The following is a 24,890-nucleotide window of genomic DNA, read 5'->3' as shown; positions in this document are numbered from 1 at the left end:
GCAACACTGGTACACCTGCGTTATGATGCAACACTGGTACACCTGCGTTATGATGCAACACTGGTACACCTGCGTTATGATGCAACACTGGTACACCTGCGTTATGATGCAACACTGGTACACCTGCGTTATGATGCAACACTGGTACACCTGCGTTATGGTGCAACACTGGTACACCTGCGTTATGATGCAACACTGGTACACCTGCGTTATGATGCAACACTGGTACAGCTGCGTTATGATGCAACACTGGTACACCTGCGTTATGATACAACACTGGTACACCTGCGTTATGATGCAACACTGGTACACCTGCGTTATGATGCAACACTGGTACACCTGCGTTATGATGCAACACTGGTACACCTGCGTTATGATGCAACACTGGTACACCTGCGTTATGATGCAACACTGGTGCACCTGCGTTATGATGCAACACTGGTGCACCTGCGTTATGATGCAACACTGGTGCACCTGCGTTATGATGCAACACTGGTACACCTGCGTTATGATGCAACACTGGTACACCTGCGTTATGATGCAACACTGGTACACCTGCGTTATGATGCAACACTGGTACACCTGCGTTATGATGCAACACTGGTACACCTGCGTTATGATGCAACACTGGTACACCTGCGTTATGATGCAACACTGGTACACCTGCGTTATGATGCAACACTGGTACACTTGCGTTATGATGCAACACTGGTACACCTGCGTTATGATGCAACACTGGTACACCTGCGTTATGATGCAACACTGGTACACCTGCGTTATGATGCAACACTGGTACAGCTGCGTTATGATGCAACACTGGTACACCTGCGTTATGATGCAACACTGGTACACCTGCGTTATGATGCAACACTGGTACACCTGCGTTATGATGCAACACTGGTACACCTGCGTTATGATGCAACACTGGTACACCTGCATTATGATGCAACACTGGTAAACCTGCGTTATGATGCAACACTGGTACACCTGCGTTATGATGCAACACTAGTACACCTGCGTTATGATGCAACACTGGTACACCTGCGTTACGATGCAACACTGGTACACCTGCGTTATGATGCAACACTGGTACACCTGCGTTATGATGCAACACTGGTACACCTGCGTTACGATGCAACACTGGTACACCTGCGTTATGATGCAACACTGGTACACCTGCGTTATGATGCAACACTGGTACACCTGCGTTATGATGCAAAACTGGTACACCTGCGTTATGATGCAACACTGGTACACCTGCATTATGATGCAACACTGGTACACCTGCGTTATGATGCAACACTGGTACACCTGCGTTATGATGCAACACTGGTACACCTGCGTTATGATGCAACACTGGTACACCTGCGTTATGATGCAACACTGGTACACCTGCGTTATGATTGATGCAACACTGGTACACCTGCTTTATGAATGATGCAACACTGGTACACCTGCGTTATGAATGATGCAACACTGGTACACCTGCGTTATGAATGATGCAACACTGGTACACCTGCGTTATGAATGATGCAACACTGGTACACCTGCGTTATGATGCAACACTGGTACACCTGCGTTATGATTGATGCAACACTGGTACACCTGCGTTATGAATGATGCAACACTGGTACACCTGTGTTATGAATGATGCAACACTGGTACACCTGCGTTATGAATGATGCAACACTGGTACACCTGCGTTATGAATGATGCAACACTGGTACACCTGCGTTATGAATGATGCAACACTGGTACACCTGCGTTATGATGCAACACTGGTACACCTGCGTTATGATGCAACACTGGTACACCTGCGTTATGATGCAACACTGGTACACCTGCGTTATGATGCAACACTGGTACACCTGCGTTATGATACAACACTGGTACACCTGCTTTATGATGCAACACTGGTACACCTGCTTTATGATGCAACACTGGTACACCTGCGTTATGATGCAACACTGGTACACCTGCGTTATGATGCAACACTGGTACACCTGCGTTATGATTGATGCAACACTGGTACACCTGCGTTATGAATGATGCAACACTGGTACACCTGTGTTATGAATGATGCAACACTGGTACACCTGCGTTATGAATGATGCAACACTGGTACACCTGCGTTATGAATGATGCAACACTGGTACACCTGCGTTATGAATGTTGCAACACTGGTACACCTGCGTTATGATGCAACACTGGTACACCTGCGTTATGATGCAGCACTGGTACACCTGCGTTATGATGCAACACTGGTACACCTGCGTTATGATGTAACACTGGTACACCTGCGTTATGATGTAACACTGGTACACCTGCGTTATGATGCAACACTGGTACACCTGCGTTATGATGCAACACTGGTACACCTGCGTTATGATGCAACACTGGTACACCTGCGTTATGATGCAACACTGGTACACCTGCGTTATGATGCAACACTGGTACACCTGCGTTATGATGCAACACTGGTACACCTGCGTTATGATGCAACACTGGTGCACCTGTGTTATGATGCAACACTGGTACACCTGCGTTATGATGCAACACTGGTACACCTGCGTTATGATGCAACACTGGTACACCTGCGTTATGATGCAACACTGGTACACCTGCGTTATGATGCAACACTGGTACACCTGCGTTATGATGCAACACTGGTACACCTGCGTTATGATGCAACACTGGTACACCTGCGTTATGAATGATGCAACACTGGTACACCTGCGTTATGAATGATGCAACACCGGTACACCTGCGTTATGAATGATGCAACACTGGTACACCTGCGTTATGAATGATGCAATACTGGTACACCTGCGTTATGTATGATGCAACACTGGTACACCTGCGTTATGAATGATGCAACACTGGTACACCTGCGTTATGAATGATGCAACACTGGTACACCTGCGTTATGAATGATGCAACACTGGTACACCTGCGTTATGAATGATATAACACTGGTACACCTATTATGAATGACGCAACAATGGTTCACCTGCGTTACGATTGATGCAACACTGGTACACCTGCGTTATGAATGATGCAACACTGGTACACCTGCGTTATGAATGATGCAACACTGGTACGCCTGCGTTATGAATGATGCAACACTGGTACACCTGCGTTATGAATGATGCAACACTGGTACGCCTGCGTTATGAATGATGCAACACTGGTACACCTGCGTTATGAATGATGCAACACTGGAACGCCTGCATTATGAACGATGCAACACTGGTACACCTGCGTTATGAATGATGCAACACTGGAACGCCTGCATTATGAACGATGCAACACTGGTACACCTGCGTTATGAATGATGCAACACTGGAACGCCTGCGTTATGAATGATGCAACACTGGTACACCTGCGTTATGAATGATGCAACACTGGTACACCTGCGTTATGAATGATGCAACACTGGTACACCTGCGTTATGAATGATATAACACTGGTACACCTGTTATGAATGACGCAACAATGGTTCACCTGCGTTACGATTGATGCAACACTGGTACACCTGCGTTATGAATGATGCAACACTGGTACACCTGCGTTATGAATGATGCAACACTGGTACACCTGCGTTATGAATGATGCAACACTGGTACACCTGCGTTATGAATGATGCAACACTGGTACGCCTGCGTTATGAATGATGCAACACTGGTACACCTGCGTTATGAATGATGCAACACTGGAACGCCTGCATTATGAACGATGCAACACTGGTACACCTGCGTTATGAATGATGCAACACTGGAATGCCTGCATTATGAACGATGCAACACTGGTACACCTGCGTTATGAATGATGCAACACTGGAACGCCTGCGTTATTAATGATGCAACACTGGTACACCTGCGTTATGAATGATGCAACACTGGTACGCCTGCGTTATGAATGATGCAACACTGGTACACCTGCGTTATGAATGATGCAACACTGGAACGCCTGCATTATGAACGATGCAACACTGGTACACCTGCGTTATGAATGATGCAACACTGGAACGCCTGCATTATGAACGATGCAACACTGGTACACCTGCGTTATGAATGATGCAACACTGGAACGCCTGCGTTATGAATGATGCAACACTGGTACACCTGCGTTATGAATGATGCAACACTGGAACGCCTGCATTATGAACGATGCAACACTGGTACACCTGCGTTATGAATGATGCAACACTGGAACGCCTGCATTATGAATGATGCAACACTGGTACACCTGCATATGAACCATGCAACACTGGTACACCTGCGTTATGAATGATGTATAACGAGTTTATTTGGTGTGATGCAGTGCCGTGGAGTCAATTATAGAGCTGCAGAGGGTTCTTTATTTGCAAACATCGTCGGTGGGTACACAGGCTTATGTGTTGTGCCCATGGCCGGGGAGGGCCATCCCACGAGAGAGAGAGCTAGTAGGACTTGCTGACTACTGCTAGGCCGCTGAGTGCGAGTAGGACCAGCGTCCCGCTGACCTGGGCAGGCCGAGAGAGGGCAGCACCTTAGTGCCACGAAATATGAACTAAGCTGGCAGACAGTATAGGCTGTCTGTACAGGCTGTCTACATACGCTCGGCCACCTACCTCACGTCGTCCTCACACGACAATACTGGCGGTAAAAAAAACTCGGTCTCTCTCTCGTAGGAACAGGGCACAGAACACAAAATAAAAACATGTATATACATATGGACATGGGAAAAAAAAAAACTTCCTACAGGGAGGGAAGAAAAAAACATGTGGGGTGTCCTAAACATCGTGGTCATAAGCAGTGAGCGTCGAAGGGCATCACTGCATGCCTTCCTGCGTCTGGACAGATACTGCAACACAGGAGACATCGCTGCGGCTGAGCTGTGATGTAACAGGGTATAGTCTCCTCTAGAACGGTGAAGCAGTCATCGTAAGAGTCACTGCAGGTTTCACTCAGCCTGGGGCATGATATGCTGGTGCCTTCGAGTGAGGCATCGTCAAAACTCGGCAACTGGGCAGGACTTCTGGCAAACGACTCAGGACACTTCTCAACTGGTACTGTCGCTGGCTGTCACTGCCAGCGAGGAGTGAGTCGTGGAGCGAGTCGTGGCAGAGACAACTGGGCGAAACATCTGGGAGTCGTAACATCATACACCAGACTGAAGTGAGCGAGCTAGCAATCAAAGTGACATCATCTTCGTGCAGGCTGCTCACTGAAGCTTGTGACACGAGGCTAACACAGCGCCTGCCAACAGGGCTAACTGCGGCTTGACGAGTGTCATTCTCTCGGCAGTGGGAGTTACAGCAGAGGTTAGTCTAAGCATCCTCAGGCTTGTTTCTCTACATATAACTGCATTCTGAAGGTCTGGAGGTGAAGTGAAACAAATCTCGATGAGAATCATAGCAGGTATGATTCTGCAGAACATCACGAGCGACGAGCACAAGAGCTTTCTGTACAAAAGGGCTCATACGCTCAGGCTGACTAATGTCAGCTGTCAAACGTGCTGGTCACACTGGGTGACTAACACAGTGGTGCTACTCAGGGGTCTGGCCGCAGACCACACTGGACACACGGAAAACTTTACACACATCCGCGGTACATGCGGTACAACATGGCTTAAACTAGCAAATGATGCTTTTCTGTGCACAAAACTGACATTAAGCCATACACTAACACGTGAGAAGGCTGACTGAGAGGAATTAATTAACACACGACATACATCTTCTCTCAATCTTCTATACAATACTGACATAATTACTGGAACACTCGATGTGACATGTGATGTCAGGCACGACATCATGAGGTGACGTCAGCAGACATCTCGAGGTGATGTCAGGCAGACATCGTGATGTCATGAAGTCGGGCAGCAGCATCGGTGACGTCAACGTGAAGCGGGCAGTAGACCACAGCATGAGGCTTGGGACATCTGGCAACTCACATGGCTCGTAGGTCCACGTGGCTTCGTCCACGCCCCACGTGGCGTCGGGATCCACGTGGTGTCGTGAGCTACGTGGCATGCTGATCCACATGGCTTGCTGAACCACATGGCTTGCTGATCCATGTGGCTTGCTGATCCACGTGGCTTCGAGTGGCCTCGGGCACTCGGATACACAGCTCTGGCAATGAATTCACATGGAAAGCAGCAGAAAAACACAGCAGAGTGATGGCATGGTGGTGTATGGTAGTGTGGTGGCGAGGAGCGTGGGTGAGTGTATGGCGAGGGAGGATCTGGCCACTTCCTCCTCTCAAACCCACAACACGGCAAAACGCACACTGGACGCAGAAATCACCACAAAACTCACCTCTGGCTTGCTGAAATAGCTGTGCTGAGCTGGACAACCACAGCAGAGCATACAAGTGATGCTGAACACGTGACTTGAGAAACAGCGTGGGACACTGTGGCGTGGGGTCACTGGGATGCCACTTACAATTCTCGAAGAAATTCGGTAAATTTCGGCTAGATCCTGCTTGTACCTGTGTCTGGATGCTGAAACGTGCAGACACGACATCAGGATAACTCGTTGAGAGACGGATGTGTCTAGTGTAGGGTGATGAAGTGAACACAACTTCATTCCTCTTCCTTCCTCTCTCCAGGCAAACACAACTTGCTGCGACCACCGCTTCCCACCAATGTTTAATGAGATTATTTGGTGAAGCTGCTAGTGGGGCAGGTGAATGATAAATGTCTTGTGTGCTGTGTGCCCATGGCCGGGGAGGGCCATCCCACGAGGGAGAGAGCTAGTAGGACTTGTTGACTGCTGCTAGGCCGCTGGGTGAATGCGAGTGGGACCAGCGTCCCACTGACCTGGGCAGGCCGAGAGAGGGCAGCACCTTAGTGCCGCAAAATATGAACTAAGCTGGCAGACAGCATAGGCTGTCTGTGCAGACAGTACAGACTGTCTACAGATGCAACACTGGTATGCCTGCGTTATGAATGATGCAGCACTGGTACACCTGCATTATGAATGATAGAACACTGGTACACCTGCGTTATGAATGATGCAACACTGGTATGCCTGTGTTATGAATGATGCAACACTGGTACGCCTGCGTTATGAATGATGCAATACTGGTACACCTGCATTATGAATGATGCAACACTGGTACGCCTGTGTTATGAATGATGAAACACTGGTATGCCTGCATTATGAATGATGCAACACTGGTACACCAGTGTTATGATGAAACACTGGTACGCTGGTGTTATGAATGATGCAACACTGGTACGTTTCTTATGAATGATCTAACACTGGTCCACCAGAGTTATGAATGATGCAACACAGGCAACATCCTGCCTGTCATAACCAGACATAATAACTCCCTTATTTATAGCTCAGTGGATCACCGCCCCCGTGACCCGGTCTCAGGTTATAACCTTTAAAATGAAGAATCTAACAAGCCCAGTGAAAAAAATCATAAAAGTAATTGCAGCCAACAGGGTGGAAAAAGGCAACAATTTTTTTTTAGGACAGTGGAATACAAATTAGCTATCTTTAAGATCACAAGATATTTTCCAGTGTAGAGATTCTTGAATGTAACAATATCCCGGGATTGCAAATAATTACCTTAAACTGAATCAATGAAGCTTACTGTCAAAAATATCCCCATACTTTAATACACTACGTATGTCAGTAGGGTTACTGAATTCCTCATGTAATATACTTGTGTCGTATATCGTAAATTGTATCACCAATTTTATATATATTTAGGATCTCTTCAGCTAGGTTCAGTGACCAGTTTGTGACGTCACCAAGCTATGTCCATGTGAGTAAGGTATGAGAGACACCCTCTCTCACTTCGTCCTCAGGCACAGACAAGAACAGGTAGGCTGGGCTATACTCCCCTCACGACTCTGCCAATATAGTGTTACCACCCAACCAAGTGTGTATTACTTCAACCGTCAAATCTCCAAGGAATCCCACGCAATATGTATTGTTTCTCTCATCAGTATTAATAATAACGTACGAGCATAAGATACAGAGAATCTTCACAATATATTGAATGTCTTGACTCTTATTGTAGCCAGCTGGTCCAGTGGCTTACGCACTGGCCTGGAGTTTTGCGACTCACTTACCATGGGTTCTAACCCCACACGTACCGTGACTTGATTGCATTTCTCGGACTGCAAGAAGGCATCTGATATTGTACCCCACGAGAGACCGTGGTGCAGACATCAGAAAGTACCTCAGGAAGAGACAACGTAGTGACTGCCTAAGATATCAGACTGGGAAGGAGCACCAAACATTCAGAGATAGTCAAACAGGGAGTGACGTCTCCAAAGAGTTTATCAAATTCTACCCAATGCGTAATTCTCTCACTAAATGAACCAGGGTGATAAAAATGTACTCTCAATGATGGGGATATTTCTATTAAAGTTAATGAGGGTGTAACTCAATGTATACTGTGAGTACAACTGTAACATCATCACCTCACATCTGGACAGAGTACCATCACCACACACCTGGACAGAGTACCATCACCACACACCTGGACAGAGTACCATCACCACACACCTAGACAGAGTACCATCACCACACACCTGGAGAGAGTACCATCATCACACGCCTGAACAGAGTACCATCATCACACACCTGGACAGAGTACCAGCATCACACACCTGGACAGAGTACCATCACAACAAATCTGGACAGAGTACCATCACAACACACCTGGAGAGAGTACCATCATCACACACCTGGACAGAGTACCATCATCACACACCTGAACAGAGTACCATCATCACACACCTGGACAGAGTACCATCACAACACACCTGGAGAGAGTACCATCATCACACACCTGGACAGAGTACCATCATCACACACCTGGACAGAGTACCATCACAACACACCTGGACAGAGTACCATCATCACACACCTGGACAGAGTACCATCATCACACACCTGGACAGAGTACCATCATCACACACCTGAACAGAGTACCATCATCACACACCTGAACAGAGTACCATCATCACACACCTGGACAGAGTACCATCACAACACACCTGGAGAGAGTACCATCACCACACACCTGGAGAGAGTACCATCATCACACACCTGGACAGAGTACCATCATCGCACACCTGGACAGAGTACCATCACCACACACCTGGAGAGAGTACCATCACCACACACCTGGACAGAGTACCATCATCACACACCTGGACAGAGTACCATCACCACACACCTGAACAGAGTACCATCATCACACACCTGGACAGAGTACCATCACAACACACCTGGAGAGAGCACCATCACAACACACCTGGAGAGAGTACCATCACCACACCTGGAGAGAGTACCATCACCACACACCTGGAGAGAACGCCATCACCACACACCTGGACAGAGTACCATCACCACACATCTGGACAGAGTACCATCACCACACACCTAGAAAGAGTACCATCATCACACACCTGGAAAGAGTACCATCACCACACACCTGGACAGAGTACCATCACCACACACCTGGAGAGAGTACCATCACCACACACCTGGACAGAGTACCATCATCACACACCTGGACAGAGTACCATCACCACACACCTGAACAGAGTACCATCATCACACACCTGGACAGAGTACCATCACAACACACCTGGAGAGAGTACCATCACCACACACCTGGAGAGAGTACCATCACCACACACCTGGAGAGAGTACCATCAACACACACCTGGAGAGAGCGCCATCACCACACACCTGGACAGAGTACCATCACCACACATCTGGACAGAGTACCATCACCACACACCTGGAAAGAGTACCATCATCACACACCTGGAAAGAGTACCATCATCACACACCTGGAAAGAGTACCATCACCACACACCTGGACAGAGTACCATCACCACACACCTGGAGAGAGTACCATCACCACACACCTGGAGAGTACCATCACCACACACCTGAAGAGAGTACCATCACCACACACCTGGAGAGAGTACCATCACCACACACCTGAAGAGAGTACCATCACCACACACCTGGAGAGAGTACCAACACCACACACCTGAAGAGAGTACCATCACCACACACCTGGAGAGAGTACCATCACCACACACCTGGACAGAGCACCATCACCACACACCTGAAGAGAGTACCATCACCACACACCTGGAGAGAGTACCATCACCACACACCTGAAGAGAGTACCATCACCACACACCTGGAGAGAGTACCATCACCACACACCTGAAGAGAGTACCATCACCACACACCTGGAGAGAGTACCATCACCACACACCTGAAGAGAGTACCATCACCATACACCTGGAGAGAGTACCATCACCACACACCTGGACAGGGTACCATCACCACACACCTGAAGAGATTACCATCACCACACACCTGGAGAGAGTACCATCACCACACACCTGAAGAGAGTACCATCACCACACACCTGAAGAGAGTACCATCACCACACACCTGGGGAGAGTACCATCACCACACACCTGAAGAGAGTACCATCACCACACACCTGGAGAGAGTACCATCACCACACACCTGGACAGATTACCATCACCACACACCTGGAAAGAGTACCATCACCACACACCTGAAGAGAGTACCATCACCACACACCTGAAGAGAGTACCATCACCACACACCTGAAGAGAGTACCATCACCACACACCTGAAGAGAGTACCATCACCACACACCTGAAGAGAGTACCATCACCACACACCTGGAGAAAGTACCATCACCACACACCTATATATTGTAACAGTACATCCATCACGCCAGAAACCCCACAACAACCCTCCAGCACCAATATTCACCACACACCATCAAAAGTGCCAATATAATGCTTCTCAGCGTTTACAATACAAAAAAAGACGTTATCACTTCACAAGATTTGACAGAAAAATTTCAATGGGTGCCTATATTGGTGCAATTTGCTGGCGAGGTTGTGAATACAGAGGAGCTGCGAGAATACTACACCTGGAAGCACAAAATATCCCGATACAAAACTCTGACTAACTGAAACGAAAAGCCTCTATCTATGAAGGCGGATATGTACATGTCACAACAGGGAAATAATAAAATGATGTAGCCTATATATATATATATATATATATATATATATATATATATATATATATATATATATATATATATATATATATATATATAAAGAAGAATGGACGGGAACTCGAACCATGGTCCGAGCGTGCAACAGACTCAACGCTGTAACAATGAGCCACGAAGCTTACAGCACTAAGATTTTACAGACAGCACTTTGTTTTGTTTGTATGAGTGCGGCTCCAACCCACGATACAAACAGCACGTACAACAAACGATTGTTTACTGGTAGGAATGAGTAGTTGTAGTCTTCGAATTCTAAGGCTACCTTGTAAAATACTCTGTATGCACACAGACACTGCAATAAAATTTCATAGCTGCAATGTGCAATATAATAACACGGGTATAAGTAGCAAGGAAGTGAACGGGTTAAGAGTAGCGGGAGTGGGATTAGAAGAATATAAAAACTTTAGCTCGCAACTAACCTAAAATATAGTTAAAACACTTTTCACTCCGTCCTGGATCATTATTATGTCGTGACTTCATAACAACTCGGGAACATCAATATTTTCTCTCCATATTGTGGGTCGAGATTATTAGACAATATGGTAATTATATTGTGAGGTAATGACGCAGAGAGTGCCTGGTAAAGAGGGGATTAAAATAAGGTGATAAATATTGGGTAATGAGGGAAATGCAAGCGGAACAACTCAACTGTCCAACGTTAAAGAGTAACGGACAGGTAAAGTGACAATACCTGTCCCGATGATGATGTGCGGGGAGTCAGAGAAGAGCGTCCCCTTCGACAGCGACACTGACGGAGTCCCCGTAGACGATGTAGCTCCGGCCGAACTGGCGACCACCACCTGCAACACAACGTAATACATGTATAACTTTACCACCACCTGCAACACAACGTAATACATGTATAACTTTACCACCACCTGCAACACAACGTAATACATGTATAACTTTACCACCACCTGCAACACACCAATACAACACACCTTCATACAGTAACTGACCTCTATATTTTGACAAACATTTTTCCTTTGCACGTTTAGTAAATAATTTCTAAACGCACATTTTATGATGAAGGCGGAGTGGTTTAAGTGTGAGAGCCAGGCGGAATTGCAACTTGCCCCCCCCACACACACACACCGGAAAACACAGACCATAAATCCTAAATATCCCAGAAGTTCAACATAGAAGAACAAAATATACAAACGGAGACGGTGACAGCTATGTTAACAAGTACAACATGGAGGGACAGGAGAAGAAGAGAAAAGATCAATAATAAAATGAGCGGAAGTCTGAGGAGAAATATGATAAGAATCAAAAGGACAGAAACCAGCACTGGGGATCAAAAGATTTTCGAAGACGAGGTCAAGAACTGAGACTCGACCCCCCCCCCCCCACACACACAACTTGGCGAATTTCATATATTTTATATTAATCAAAAGGCAGCACTAAACCCGTAGAGGTCATATTGCACCTGGGAAATGGGAGGCATTCAGGTTGGATCCAAGGAAGTGGAGGATAAGATGAGATCCTTGGATGACCGGCATGAAGACACCGCTAGTGAGAGGTTGGAGTACATATCGTCTTTCAGATTACACTGATACTTCACAGCAGCTCACGCAGAGTGCGGTGACCCCCGTCTTTTATGTTCACCTTCCATGGCTCGCTCTTGTTTCTGCTGTATACTTGTATAACTAACTGCCAAGATTACTCCCCTTCGTAAACCTTTGAGGTGGTCTTGCTAGATGCTTCCTTAACAGGTGTGTAATACTTCATTAGCAGGGGATGAAGAGGTCTTCCAAGGATCACTACCTTTAACCTCTCTCTCAACCTCATCTTCCCAGGTTTGTGCACTGCCCACCACCCACACATTTTACCAACAAATACTGCACTCTGCTCACTGACAATTATCATACATTGGCACCTAAGACGAATTTTAACCTACACACCCATAGTAAGCCAGTGAAAGGCTTCGGTCAGATCACCTAAAGCTCCAGTGGTGGGTCATCAAACGACTGAGACCCGCGTCAGAAAGCAGTTGTCCTATTTCCTAACGAATCTTACCTTGTTAATATGATTAGTTTTAGTCTACTGGTCTACACTTCAGTTATTATTATATACATGGTTTATAAAAACGACTAGTAGATGAACAAGACATTTGTGCAACACTTGGTTATCTTTACTGTGGAAATGTTTCGCTAATCTAACGCAATGTGTCGGATAGATAAAGTCACTGGATGGTGAAATGTTTCCACAATGAAGACACCCAAATGTTGCACGAGTGTCTGCAACATCTACACTGAATATTAAAATGGTATAAAATACCGAAAGGTTGTGAAGACGATGTAAGCAGTCCATCATCCTTGAAGACTATTCGACCACGGATGTTGACACAAGGGTTTTCTATCATTGTGTTCATGGCGCCCCTGCTTTTCACTGGAATTATTTTACACTTCCTCCGATATCTCGCACTCCAATAAGCAGTTATGGTAGTGTGTAAAGTTGACACTACGGTCTCCAATATCATCTAGGTATATATTTCGAGGTATCTCTCTATAGCTCCAAAGAGTACACTGCAAGTGTATTCAAGCGTCTCCAGCCTAGTGCCCAGCCTAGTGCCCAAGATACAAACACTTAGAATCTCTGGTTCCAGTATACACCTCTAAGTATTTCCTTTAAAATTTAAGTCTTCCGGTAGTTCTTAATAAAAGCCAACCAATCAGCGGCAATGTACCTTATTATGCAATGTTTACTGTAGCGACCTATTAAATTTTCTCCCTGACAGACCTACTACACTCGGCCTTCTGTAGTACCAGATTTCACTCTTCTAAGATACATCGGTCACCAACTTACTAAGCGATTATTATATTCATGGGGAAGGACTAATCTCGTACGAGTTATACAATTTACACAGCAAATGATATTTGGTGCTGAGGAAACACAGGTGACTGGTATGAGGAAGAATCAAGATATCTTAGAAAGGTCACTCTGACGTGACTGTCAAGAGATATCTTAGGTTACTGACGTGACTGTCAAAGAGATATCTTAGGTTACTGACGTGACTGTCAAAGAGATATCTTAGGTTACTGTCGTGACTGTCAAGATATATCTTAGGTTACTGACGTGACTGTCAAAGAGATATCTTAGGTTACTGACGTGACTGTCAAAGAGATATCTTAGGTTACTGTCGTGACTGTCAAGATATATCTTAGGTTACTGACGTGACTGTCAAAGAGATACATTAGGAAGGTCACTGGTGACCGTAACAATGTGTGGACTTTACACCGTCGCCACACACACACACACACACACACACACACACACACACAAGAGGTAAAGCATGCACGTTACCACTAAAATACAGATATTAAAGTCATCATAACCAACATTTGTTAATGAGTAGATATTGTACGGCTAGGACAGCAGACGAGAAACATACTTGAGCAGTGAGGTGAGTGGTGGTGGTGGCGCCCACGCCATTCCCCGTAGTATCGTCAAGGCTGCCGCTAGGAGACGCACTGTCTGCCTGCAACATAACGTACCTCACATTACATCACAACACAGCATCACGGGAATTACTAAAGTAATAAACCTTAGATAACTTTAAATAAAAATAAGAATTGTAACATATTTTAAATCTATTTGAAGTTTTCCCCTAAGTGTACTACAAAGGTAAGTTTCATGTTTGTTATATTAGTGTACGTACTAGAAGATGGCAAACCGCGACTAGTGTTTCTATCTATATCTTCAACTGGGATGAGAAACAGTAAAGATACCAAGACCAGGACAGTGCCTTGCAGTACTCAACTGCTTATTCTACTAAGACTGAATTTCGTACAGTTTACCACCACTCTGTGTGATCGGTTAGAATAAATAAATACAAGAACATAAGAAAGAAAGAACACTGCAGCAGGCCTACTGACCCATGCGAAGCAGGTCCATGTCTCTCCTCGGATTAGCCCAATGACCCACTTAGTCAGGTTACTTCCACTTAAGGAAGGAGCACGGCATCAGACCTAGTAACACAAGCTAGTCAGGTCCAACTCATCCATCCACACCCACTCATGTATTTATCTAACCTATTTTTAAAACTACACAACGTTTTAGCCTCAGTAACTGTACTCGGGAGTTTGTTCCACTCATCCACAACTCTATTACCAAACCAGTGCTTTCCTATATCCTTCCTGAATCTGAATTTATCCAACTTGAAACCATTACTGCGAGTCCTGTCTTGGCCGGAAATTTTCAGCACGCTATTTGCATCCCTTTTATTTATTCCTGTTTTCCATTTATACATCTCGATCATATCCCCCTAAGTCTACATCTTTCGAGAGAGTGCAGATTCAGGGCCTTCAGTCTATCCTCATAGGGAAGATTTTTGATACATGGGATCAACTTCGTCATCCTCCTCTGTACGTTTTCCAGAGCATTTATATCCATTCTGTAATACGGTGACCAGAACTGTGCAGCATAATCTATCAATATCCCTATGTTTCCTAGCATACTTATTGGTCTCATTTTATATGTTCGCATTTGTCAATTGCCCGAGACATATTCGGTGTATATAATGTGTGTATTATAAGTTTATGCCAATGCTTCTGTTTTTATTTTTTGTGTAGTGGTCTACTAGTTGTGATATTTTTATGTGGTGGTTTACTGATTGTAATAAGTAAGATCTTCTCTAAGCTGTGTTGTTGAGCACTATGAAGTCTTGTCATAAAACAGACAAGTTACCTTCGCAGCACTACCTTGTTTTATGTAAGACAGTGTGACTGGACTGCAGTTCTTCTGATCGCTCCTCTACCCGCTGATGCTATCACCAACAACCTGTACAGGCAATTACCGGACTTGGGATTGAGCTTCCATCCTATTTGCGCTGAGTAACGCACACGAGTTTGTAAATATTTAACACGCATTCTGCTGCTTTCTTGAGCAAGTCTATGTTCGCGCTTCGCCAGAGTCTGTGGAATCTCACTGAAGCCCTAACTCCTTATTTAAACCAAGCTAAGCACTCTCGCTGCTGGTATTTTTCATGTAAAAATTATTATCCATGATTTAAGTCACATCGTCGAGTGCACGAGCAATATGCCAATACTTTTTTTGGGCGAAGACTGTGGTATTTGTGTTTTTATTAAGATTTTTTTTTTACAGTGAGTCATTTATGTAAAAACTGAATATTTATTATTGTTTACTCTCGTGTTGTCTTTTAAACAACTAAACAAACATTAACACTGTCCGTTCAAAATTTGCTCTTCTCTTCCTTTGTATACGCACCTCTTTCAAGTAGGAGACCAACATTCTCATGGATTAATATTTTTATATTTTGCATACGAGAAGTACTGATAATAACTGACAAAATTAAGGACAATATGTTAGATAAAAGAAGACAAGAGCAACGAATGTTACTTATATTAAGAATAAGTTGGTGTCGGCTTTATCAAGCCGATAAGAACAATACGAGGGAATAGAGAGAGTATAGAACACAAATAACATAAACGTCGCCGTAAGTTTCATTCACCCACGTGCGGTTTATTTGTGTAATGTTCCAACTACCGTATTGTGCCTCTTCTGAATAGTGAGTGTTAAGTTATATACTGTGAGCTGCGGGAGGTGGGGGTTGTTAAGTTATATACTGTGAGCTGCGGGAGGTGGGGGTTGTTAAGTTATATACTGTGAGCTGCGGGAGGTGGGGAGTGTTAAGTTATATACTGTGAGCTGCGGGAGGTGGGGAGTGTTAAGTTATATACTGTGAGCTGCGGGAGGTGGGGAGTGTTAAGTTATATACTGTGAGCTGCGGGAGGTGGGGAGTGTTAAGTTATATACTGTGAGCTGCGGCAGGTGGGGGGTGTTAAGTTATATACTGTGAGCTGCGGGAGGTGGGGAGTGTTAAGTTCTATCCTGTGAGCTGCGGGAGGTGGGGGTGTTAAGTTATATACTGTGAGCTGAGGCAGGTAAGTATATACTGTGAGCTGCGGGAGGTGGGGGTTGTTAAGTTATATACTGTGAGCTGCGGGAGGTGGGGGTTGTTAAGTTATATACTGTGAGCTGCGGGAGGTGGGGAGTGTTAAGTTATATACTGTGAGCTGCGGGAGGTGGGGAGTGTTAAGTTATATACTGTGAGCTGCGGGAGGTGGGGGGTATTTAAGTTATATACTGTGAGCTGCGGGAGGTGGGGGGTATTTAAGTTATATACTGTGAGCTGCGGGAGGTGGGGGGTATTTAAGTTATATACTGTGAGCTGCGGGAGGTGGGGGGTATTTAAGTTATATACTGTGAGCTGCGGGAGGTGGGGAGTATTTAAGTTATATACTGTGAGCTGCGGGAGGTGGGGGGTATTTAAGTTATATACTGTGAGCTGCGGGAGGTGGGGGGTATTTAAGTTATATACTGTGAGCTGCGGGAGGTGGGGGGTATTTAAGTTATATACTGTGAGCTGCGGGAGGTGGGGAGTATTTAAGTTATATACTGTGAGCTGCGGGAGGTGGGGGGTATTTAAGTTATATACTGTGAGCTGCGGGAGGTGGGGGGTATTTAAGTTATATACTGTGAGCTGCGGGAGGTGGGGAGTATTTAAGTTATATACTGTGAGCTGCGGGAGGTGGGGGGTATTTAAGTTATATACTGTGAGCTGCGGGAGGTGCGGGGTATTTAAGTTATATACTGTGAGCTGCGGGAGGTGGGGGGTATTTAAGTTATATACTGTGAGCTGCGGGAGGTGGGGGGTATTTAAGTTATATACTGTGAGCTGCGGGAGGTGGGGGGTATTTAAGTTATATACTGTGGGCTGCAGGAGGTGGGGGGTATTTAAGTTATATACTGTGAGCTGCGGGAGGTGGGGGTTGTTAAGTTATATACTGTGAGCTGCGGGAGGTGGGGAGTGTTAAGTTATATACTGTGAGCTGCGGGAGGTGGGGAGTGTTAAGTTATATCCTGTGAGCTGCGGGAGGTGGGGGGTATTTAAGTTATATACTGTGAGCTGCGGGAGGTGGGGGGTATTTAAGTTATATACTGTGAGCTGCGGGAGGTGGGGGGTATTTAAGTTATATACTGTGAGCAGCGGGAGGTGGGGAGTATTTAAGTTATATACTGTGAGCTGCGGGAGGTGGGGGGTATTTAAGTTATATACTGTGAGCTGCGGGAGGTGGGGGGTATTTAAGTTATATACTGTGAGCTGCGGGAGGTGGGGCGTATTTAAGTTATATACTGTGAGCTGCGGGAGGTGGGGGGTATTTAAGTTATATACTGTGAGCTGCGGGAGGTGGGGAGTATTTAAGTTATATACTGTGAGCTGCGGGAGGTGGGGGGTATTTAAGTTATATACTGTGAGCTGCGGGAGGTGGGGGGTATTTAAGTTATATACTGTGAGCTGCGGGAGGTGGGGGGTATTTAAGTTATATACTGTGAGCTGCGGGAGGTGGGGGGTATTTAAGTTATATACTGTGAGCTGCGGGAGGTGGGGTGTATTTAAGTTATATACTGTGAGCTGCGGGAGGTGGGGGGTATTTAAGTTATATACTGTGAGCTGCGGGAGGTGGGGGGTATTTAAGTTATATACTGTGAGCTGCGGGAGGTGGGGGGGGGTATTTAAGTTATATACTGTGAGCTGCGGGAGGTGGGGGGTATTTAAGTTATATACTGTGAGCTGCGGGAGGTGGGGGGTATTTAAGTTATATACTGTGAGCTGCGGGAGGTGGGGGGTATTTAAGTTATATACTGTGAGCTGCGGGAGGTGGGGGGTATTTAAGTTATATACTGTGAGCTGCGGGAGGTGGGGGGTATTTAAGTTATATACTGTGAGCTGCGGGAGGTGGGGAGTATTTAAGTTATATACTGTGAGCTGCGGGAGGTGGGGGGTATTTAAGTTATATACTGTGAGCTGCGGGAGGTGGGGGGTATTTAAGTTATATACTGTGAGCTGCGGGAGGTGGGGGGTATTTAAGTTATATACTGGGAGCTGCGGGAGGTGGGGAGTATTTAAGTTATATACTGTGAGCTGCGGGAGGTGGGGGGTATTTAAGTTATATACTGTGAGCTGCGGGAGGTGGGGGGTATTTAAGTTATATACTGTGAGCTGCGGGAGGTGGGGAGTATTTAAGTTATATACTGTGAGCTGCGGGAGGTGGGGAGTATTTAAGTTATATACTGTGAGCTGCGGGAGGTGGGGGGTATTTAAGTTATATACTGTGAGCTGCGGGAGGTGGGGGGTATTTAAGTTATATACTGTGAGCTGCGGGAGGTGGGGAGTATTTAAGTTATATACTGTGAGCTGCGGGAGGTGGGGAGTATTTAAGTTATATACTGTGAGCTGCGGGAGGTGGGGGGTATTTAAGTTATATACTGTGAGCAGCGGGAGGTGGGGGGTATTTAAGTTATATACTGTGAGCTGCGGGAGGTGGGGAGTATTTAAGTTATATACTGTGAGCTGCGGGAGGTGGGGGAATTTAAGTTATATACTGTGAGCTGCGGGAGGTGGGGGGTATTTAAGTTATATACTGTGAGCTGCGGGAGGTGGGGGGTATTTAAGTTATATACTGTGAGCTGCGGGAGGTGGAGAGTATTTAAGTTATATACTGTGAGCTGCGGGAGGTGGGGGGTATTTAAGTTATATACTGTGAGCTGCGGGAGGTGGGGGGTATTTAAGTTATATACTGTGAGCTGCGGGAGGTGGGGGGAATTTAAGTTATATACTGTGAGCTGCGGGAGGTGGGGGGTATTTAAGTTATATACTGTGAGCTGCGGGAGGTGGGGGTATTTAAGTTATATACTGTGAGCTGCGGGAGGTGGGGGGTATTTAAGTTATATACTGTGAGCTGCGGGAGGTGGGGGGTATTTAAGTTATATACTGTGAGCTGCGGGAGGTGGGGGGTATTTATGTTATATACTGTGAGCTGCGGGAGGTGGGGGGTATTTAAGTTATATACTGTGAGCTGCGGGAGGTGGGGGGTATATACTGTGAGCTGCGGGAGGTGGGGGGTATTTAAGTTATATACTGTGAGCTGCGGGAGGTGGGGGGTATTTAAGTTATATACTGTGAGCTGCGGGAGGTGGGGGGTATTTAAGTTATATACTGTGAGCTGCGGGAGGTGGGGGGTATTTAAGTTATATACTGTGAGCTGCGGGAGGTGGGGGGTATTTAAGTTATATACTGTGAGCTGCGGGAGGTGGGGGGTATTTAAGTTATATACTGTGAGCTGCGGGAGGTGGGGGGTATTTAAGTTATATACTGTGAGCTGCGGGAGGTGGGGAGTATTTAAGTTATATACTGTGAGCTGCGGGAGGTGGGGGTATTTAAGTTATATACTGTGAGCTGCGGGAGGTGGGGGGTATTTAAGTTATATACTGTGAGCTGCGGGAGGTGGGGGGTATTTAAGTTATATACTGTGAGCTGCGGGAGGTGGGGGGTATTTAAGTTATATACTGTGAGCTGCGGGAGGTGGGGGGTATTTAAGTTATATACTGTGAGCTGCGGGAGGTGGGGGGTATTTAAGTTATATACTGTGAGCTGCTGCGGGAGGTGGGGGGTATTTAAGTTATATACTGTGCGCTGCGGGAGGTGGGGGGTATTTAAGTTATATACTGTGAGCTGCGGGAGGTGGGGGTATTTAAGTTATATACTGTGAGCTGCGGGAGGTGGGGGGTATTTAAGTTATATACTGTGAGCTGCGGGAGGTGGGGGGTATTTAAGTTATATACTGTGAGCTGCGGGAGGTGGGGGGTATTTAAGTTATATACTGTGAGCTGCGGGAGGTGGGGGGTATTTAAGTTATATACTGTGAGCTGCGGGAGGTGGGGGGTATTTAAGTTATATACTGTGAGCTGCGGGAGGTGGGGAGTATTTAAGTTATATACTGTGAGCTGCGGGAGGTGGGGGGTATTTAAGTTATATACTGTGAGCTGCGGGAGGTGGGGGGTATTTAAGTTATATACTGTGAGCTGCGGGAGGTGGGGGGTATTTAAGTTATATACTGTGAGCTGCGGGAGGTGGGGAGTATTTAAGTTATATACTGTGAGCTGCGGGAGGTGGGGAGTATTTAAGTTATATACTGTGAGCTGCGGGAGGTGGGGGGTATTTAAGTTATATACTGTGAGCTGCGGGAGGTGGGGGGTATTTAAGTTATATACTGTGAGCTGCGGGAGGTGGGGGGTATTTAAGTTATATACTGTGAGCTGCGGGAGGTGGGGGGTATTTAAGTTATATACTGTGAGCTGCGGGAGGTGGGGGGTATTTAAGTTATATACTGTGAGCTGCGGGAGGTGGGGGTATTTAAGTATTTAAGTTATATACTGTGAGCTGCGGGAGGTGGGGGAATTTAAGTTATATACTGTGAGCTGCGGGAGGTGGGGGGTATTTAAGTTATATACTGTGAGCTGCGGGAGGTGGGGGGTATTTAAGTTATATACTGTGAGCTGCGGGAGGTGGGGGGTATTTAAGTTATATACTGTGAGCTGCGGGAGGTGGGGAGTATTTAAGTTATATACTGTGAGCTGCGGGAGGTGGGGGGTATTTAAGTTATATACTGTGAGCTGCGGGAGGTGGGGGGTATTTAAGTTATATACTGTGAGCTGCGGGAGGTGGGGAGTATTTAAGTTATATACTGTGAGCTGCGGTAGGTGGGGGTATTTAAGTTATATACTGTGAGCTGCGGGAGGTGGGGGGTATTTAAGTTATATACTGTGAGCTGCGGGAGGTGGGGAGTATTTAAGTTATATACTGTGAGCTGCGGGAGGTGGGGGGTATTTAAGTTATATACTGTGAGCTGCGGGAGGTGGGGAGTATTTAAGTTATATACTGTGAGCTGCGGGAGGTGGGGGGTATTTAAGTTATATACTGTGAGCTGCGGGAGGTGGGGGGTATTTAAGTTATATACTGTGAGCTGCGGGAGGTGGGGGTATTTAAGTTATATACTGTGAGCTGCGGGAGGTGGGGAGTTTAAGTTATATACTGTGAGCTGCGGGAGGTGGGGGGTATTTAAGTTATATACTGTGAGCTGCGGGAGGTGGGGGGTATTTAAGTTATATACTGTGAGCTGCGGGAGGTGGGGAGTATTTAAGTTATATACTGTGAGCTGCGGGAGGTGGGGGGTATTTAAGTTATATACTGTGAGCTGCGGGAGGTGGGGGGTATTTAAGTTATATACTGTGAGCTGCGGGAGGTGGGGGGTATTTAAGTTATATACTGTGAGCTGCGGGAGGTGGGGAGTATTTAAGTTATATACTGTGAGCTGCGGGAGGTGGGGGGTATTTAAGTTATATACTGTGAGCTGCGGGAAGTGGGGGGTATTTAAGTTATATACTGTGAGCTGCGGGAGGTGGGGGGTATTTAAGTTATATACTGTGAGCTGCGGGAGGTGGGGTGTATTTAAGTTATATACTGTGAGCTGCGGGAGGTGGGGAGTATTTAAGTTATATACTGTGAGCTGCGGGAGGTGGGGGGTATTTAAGTTATATACTGTGAGCTGCGGGAGGTGGGGGGTATTTAAGTTATATACTGTGAGCTGCGGGAGGTGGGGGGTATTTAAGTATTTAAGTTATATACTGTGAGCTGCGGGAGGTGGGGGGTATTTAAGTTATATACTGTGAGCTGCGGGAGGTGGGGGGTATTTAAGTTATATACTGTGAGCTGCGGGAGGTGGGGGGTATTTAAGTTATATACTGTGAGCTGCGGGAGGTGGGGGGTATTTAAGTTATATACTGTGAGCTGCGGGAGGTGGGGGGTATTTAAGTTATATACTGTGAGCTGCGGGAGGTGGGGGGTATTTAAGTTATATACTGTGAGCTGCGGGAGGTGGGGGGTATTTAAGTTATATACTGTGAGCTGCGGGAGGTGGGGGGTATTTAAGTTATATACTGTGAGCTGCGGGAGGTGGGGGGTATTTAAGTTATATACTGTGAGCTGCGGGAGGTGGGGGGTATTTAAGTTATATACTGTGAGCTGCGGGAGGTGGGGGGTATTTAAGTTATATACTGTGAGCTGCGGGAGGTGGGGAGGATTTAAGTTATATACTGTGAGCTGCGGGAGGTGGGGGGTATTTAAGTTATATACTGTGAGCTGCGGGAGGTGGGGGGTATTTAAGTTATATACTGTGAGCTGCGGGAGGTGGGGGGTATTTAAGTTATATACTGTGAGCTGCGGGAGGTGGGGGGTATTTAAGTTATATACTGTGAGCTGCGGGAGGTGGGGGGTATTTAAGTTATATACTGTGAGCTGCGGGAGGTGGGGCGTATTTAAGTTATATACTGTGAGCTGCGGGAGGTGGGGGGTATTTAAGTTATATACTGTGAGCTGCGGGAGGTGGGGGGTATTTAAGTTATATACTGTGAGCTGCGGGAGGTGGGGGGTATTTAAGTTATATACTGTGAGCTGCGGGAGGTGGGGGGTATTTAAGTTATATACTGTGAGCTGCGGGAGGTGGGGGGTATTTAAGTTATATACTGTGAGCTGCGGGAGGTGGGGAGTATTTAAGTTATATACTGTGAGCTGCGGGAGGTGAGGGGTATTTAAGTTATATACTGTGAGCTGCGGGAGGTGGGGGGTATTTAAGTTATATACTGTGAGCTGCGGGAGGTGGGGGGTATTTAAGTTATATACTGTGAGCTGCGGGAGGTGGGGAGTATTTAAGTTATATACTGTGAGCTGCGGGAGGTGGGGGGTATTTAAGTTATATACTGTGAGCTGCGGGAGGTGGGGAGTATTTAAGTTATATACTGTGAGCTGCGGGAGGTGGGGGGTATTTAAGTTATATACTGTGAGCTGCGGGAGGTGGGGAGTATTTAAGTTATATACTGTGAGCTGCGGGAGGTGGGGGGTATTTAAGTTATATACTGTGAGCTGCGGGAGGTGGGGGGTATTTAAGTTATATACTGTGAGCTGCGGGAGGTGGGGGGTATTTAAGTTATATACTGTGAGCTGCGGGAGGTGGGGGGTATTTAAGTTATATACTGTGAGCTGCGGGAGGTGGGGGGTATTTAAGTTATATACTGTGAGCTGCGGGAGGTGGGGGTATTTAAGTTATATACTGTGAGCTGCGGGAGGTGGGGGGTATTTAAGTTATATACTGTGAGCTGCGGGAGGTGGGGGGTATTTAAGTTATATACTGTGAGCTGCGGGAGGTGGGGGGTATTTAAGTTATATACTGTGAGCTGCGGGAGGTGGGGGGTATTTAAGTTATATACTGTGAGCTGCGGGAGGTGGGGGGTATTTAAGTTATATACTGTGAGCTGCGGGAGGTGGGGGGTATTTAAGTTATATACTGTGAGCTGCGGGAGGTGGGGGGTATTTAAGTTATATACTGTGAGCTGCGGGAGGTGGGGGGTATTTAAGTTATATACTGTGAGCTGCGGGAGGTGGGGGGTATTTAAGTTATCTACTGTGAGCTGCGGGAAGTGGGGGGTATTTAAGTTATATACTGTGAGCTGCGGGAGGTGGGGGGTATTTAAGTTATATACTGTGAGCTGCGGGAGGTGGGGGTATTTAAGTTATATACTGTGAGCTGCGGGAGGTGGGGGGTATTTAAGTTATATACTGTGAGCTGCGGGAGGTGGGGGGTATTTAAGTTATATACTGTGAGCTGCGGGAGGTGGGGGGTATTTAAGTTATATACTGTGAGCTGCGGGAGGTGGGGGGTATTTAAGTTATATACTGTGAGCTGCGGGGGGTGGGGGGTCTTTAAGTTATATACTGTGAGCTGCGGGAGGTGGGGAGTATTTAAGTTATATACTGTGAGCTGCGGGAGGTGGGGGGTATTTAAGTTATATACTGTGAGCTGCGGGAGGTGGGGGGTATTTAAGTTATATACTGTGAGCTGCGGGAGGTGGGGGTATTTAAGTTAAATACTGTGAGCT

General features: G+C 46.3%; 1 protein-coding gene across 4 annotated transcripts in view; it reads right to left on the bottom strand.

The window, feature by feature from the left end:
- The window catches only part of LOC128698178 (uncharacterized), a 393,415-nt gene that overhangs the window by 34,746 nt on the left and 333,779 nt on the right, over positions 1-24,890 (bottom strand). For all 4 annotated transcript variants that reach the window (XM_070098652.1, XM_070098653.1, XM_070098654.1 and 1 more), the window contains exons 4-5: positions 14,488-14,574; positions 11,785-11,893 (exon numbers count right to left, since the gene is read on the bottom strand). In XM_070098652.1, the coding sequence (XP_069954753.1) occupies positions 11,785-11,893; positions 14,488-14,574 (196 nt within the window). The remainder of the gene's footprint in view (positions 1-11,784; positions 11,894-14,487; positions 14,575-24,890) is intronic.

Source organism: Cherax quadricarinatus, chromosome 63 (assembly GCF_038502225.1).
Source record: "Cherax quadricarinatus isolate ZL_2023a chromosome 63, ASM3850222v1, whole genome shotgun sequence".
NCBI lineage: Eukaryota > Metazoa > Arthropoda > Malacostraca > Decapoda > Parastacidae > Cherax > Cherax quadricarinatus.
This window is presented reverse-complemented; position numbering and strand designations above follow the sequence as displayed.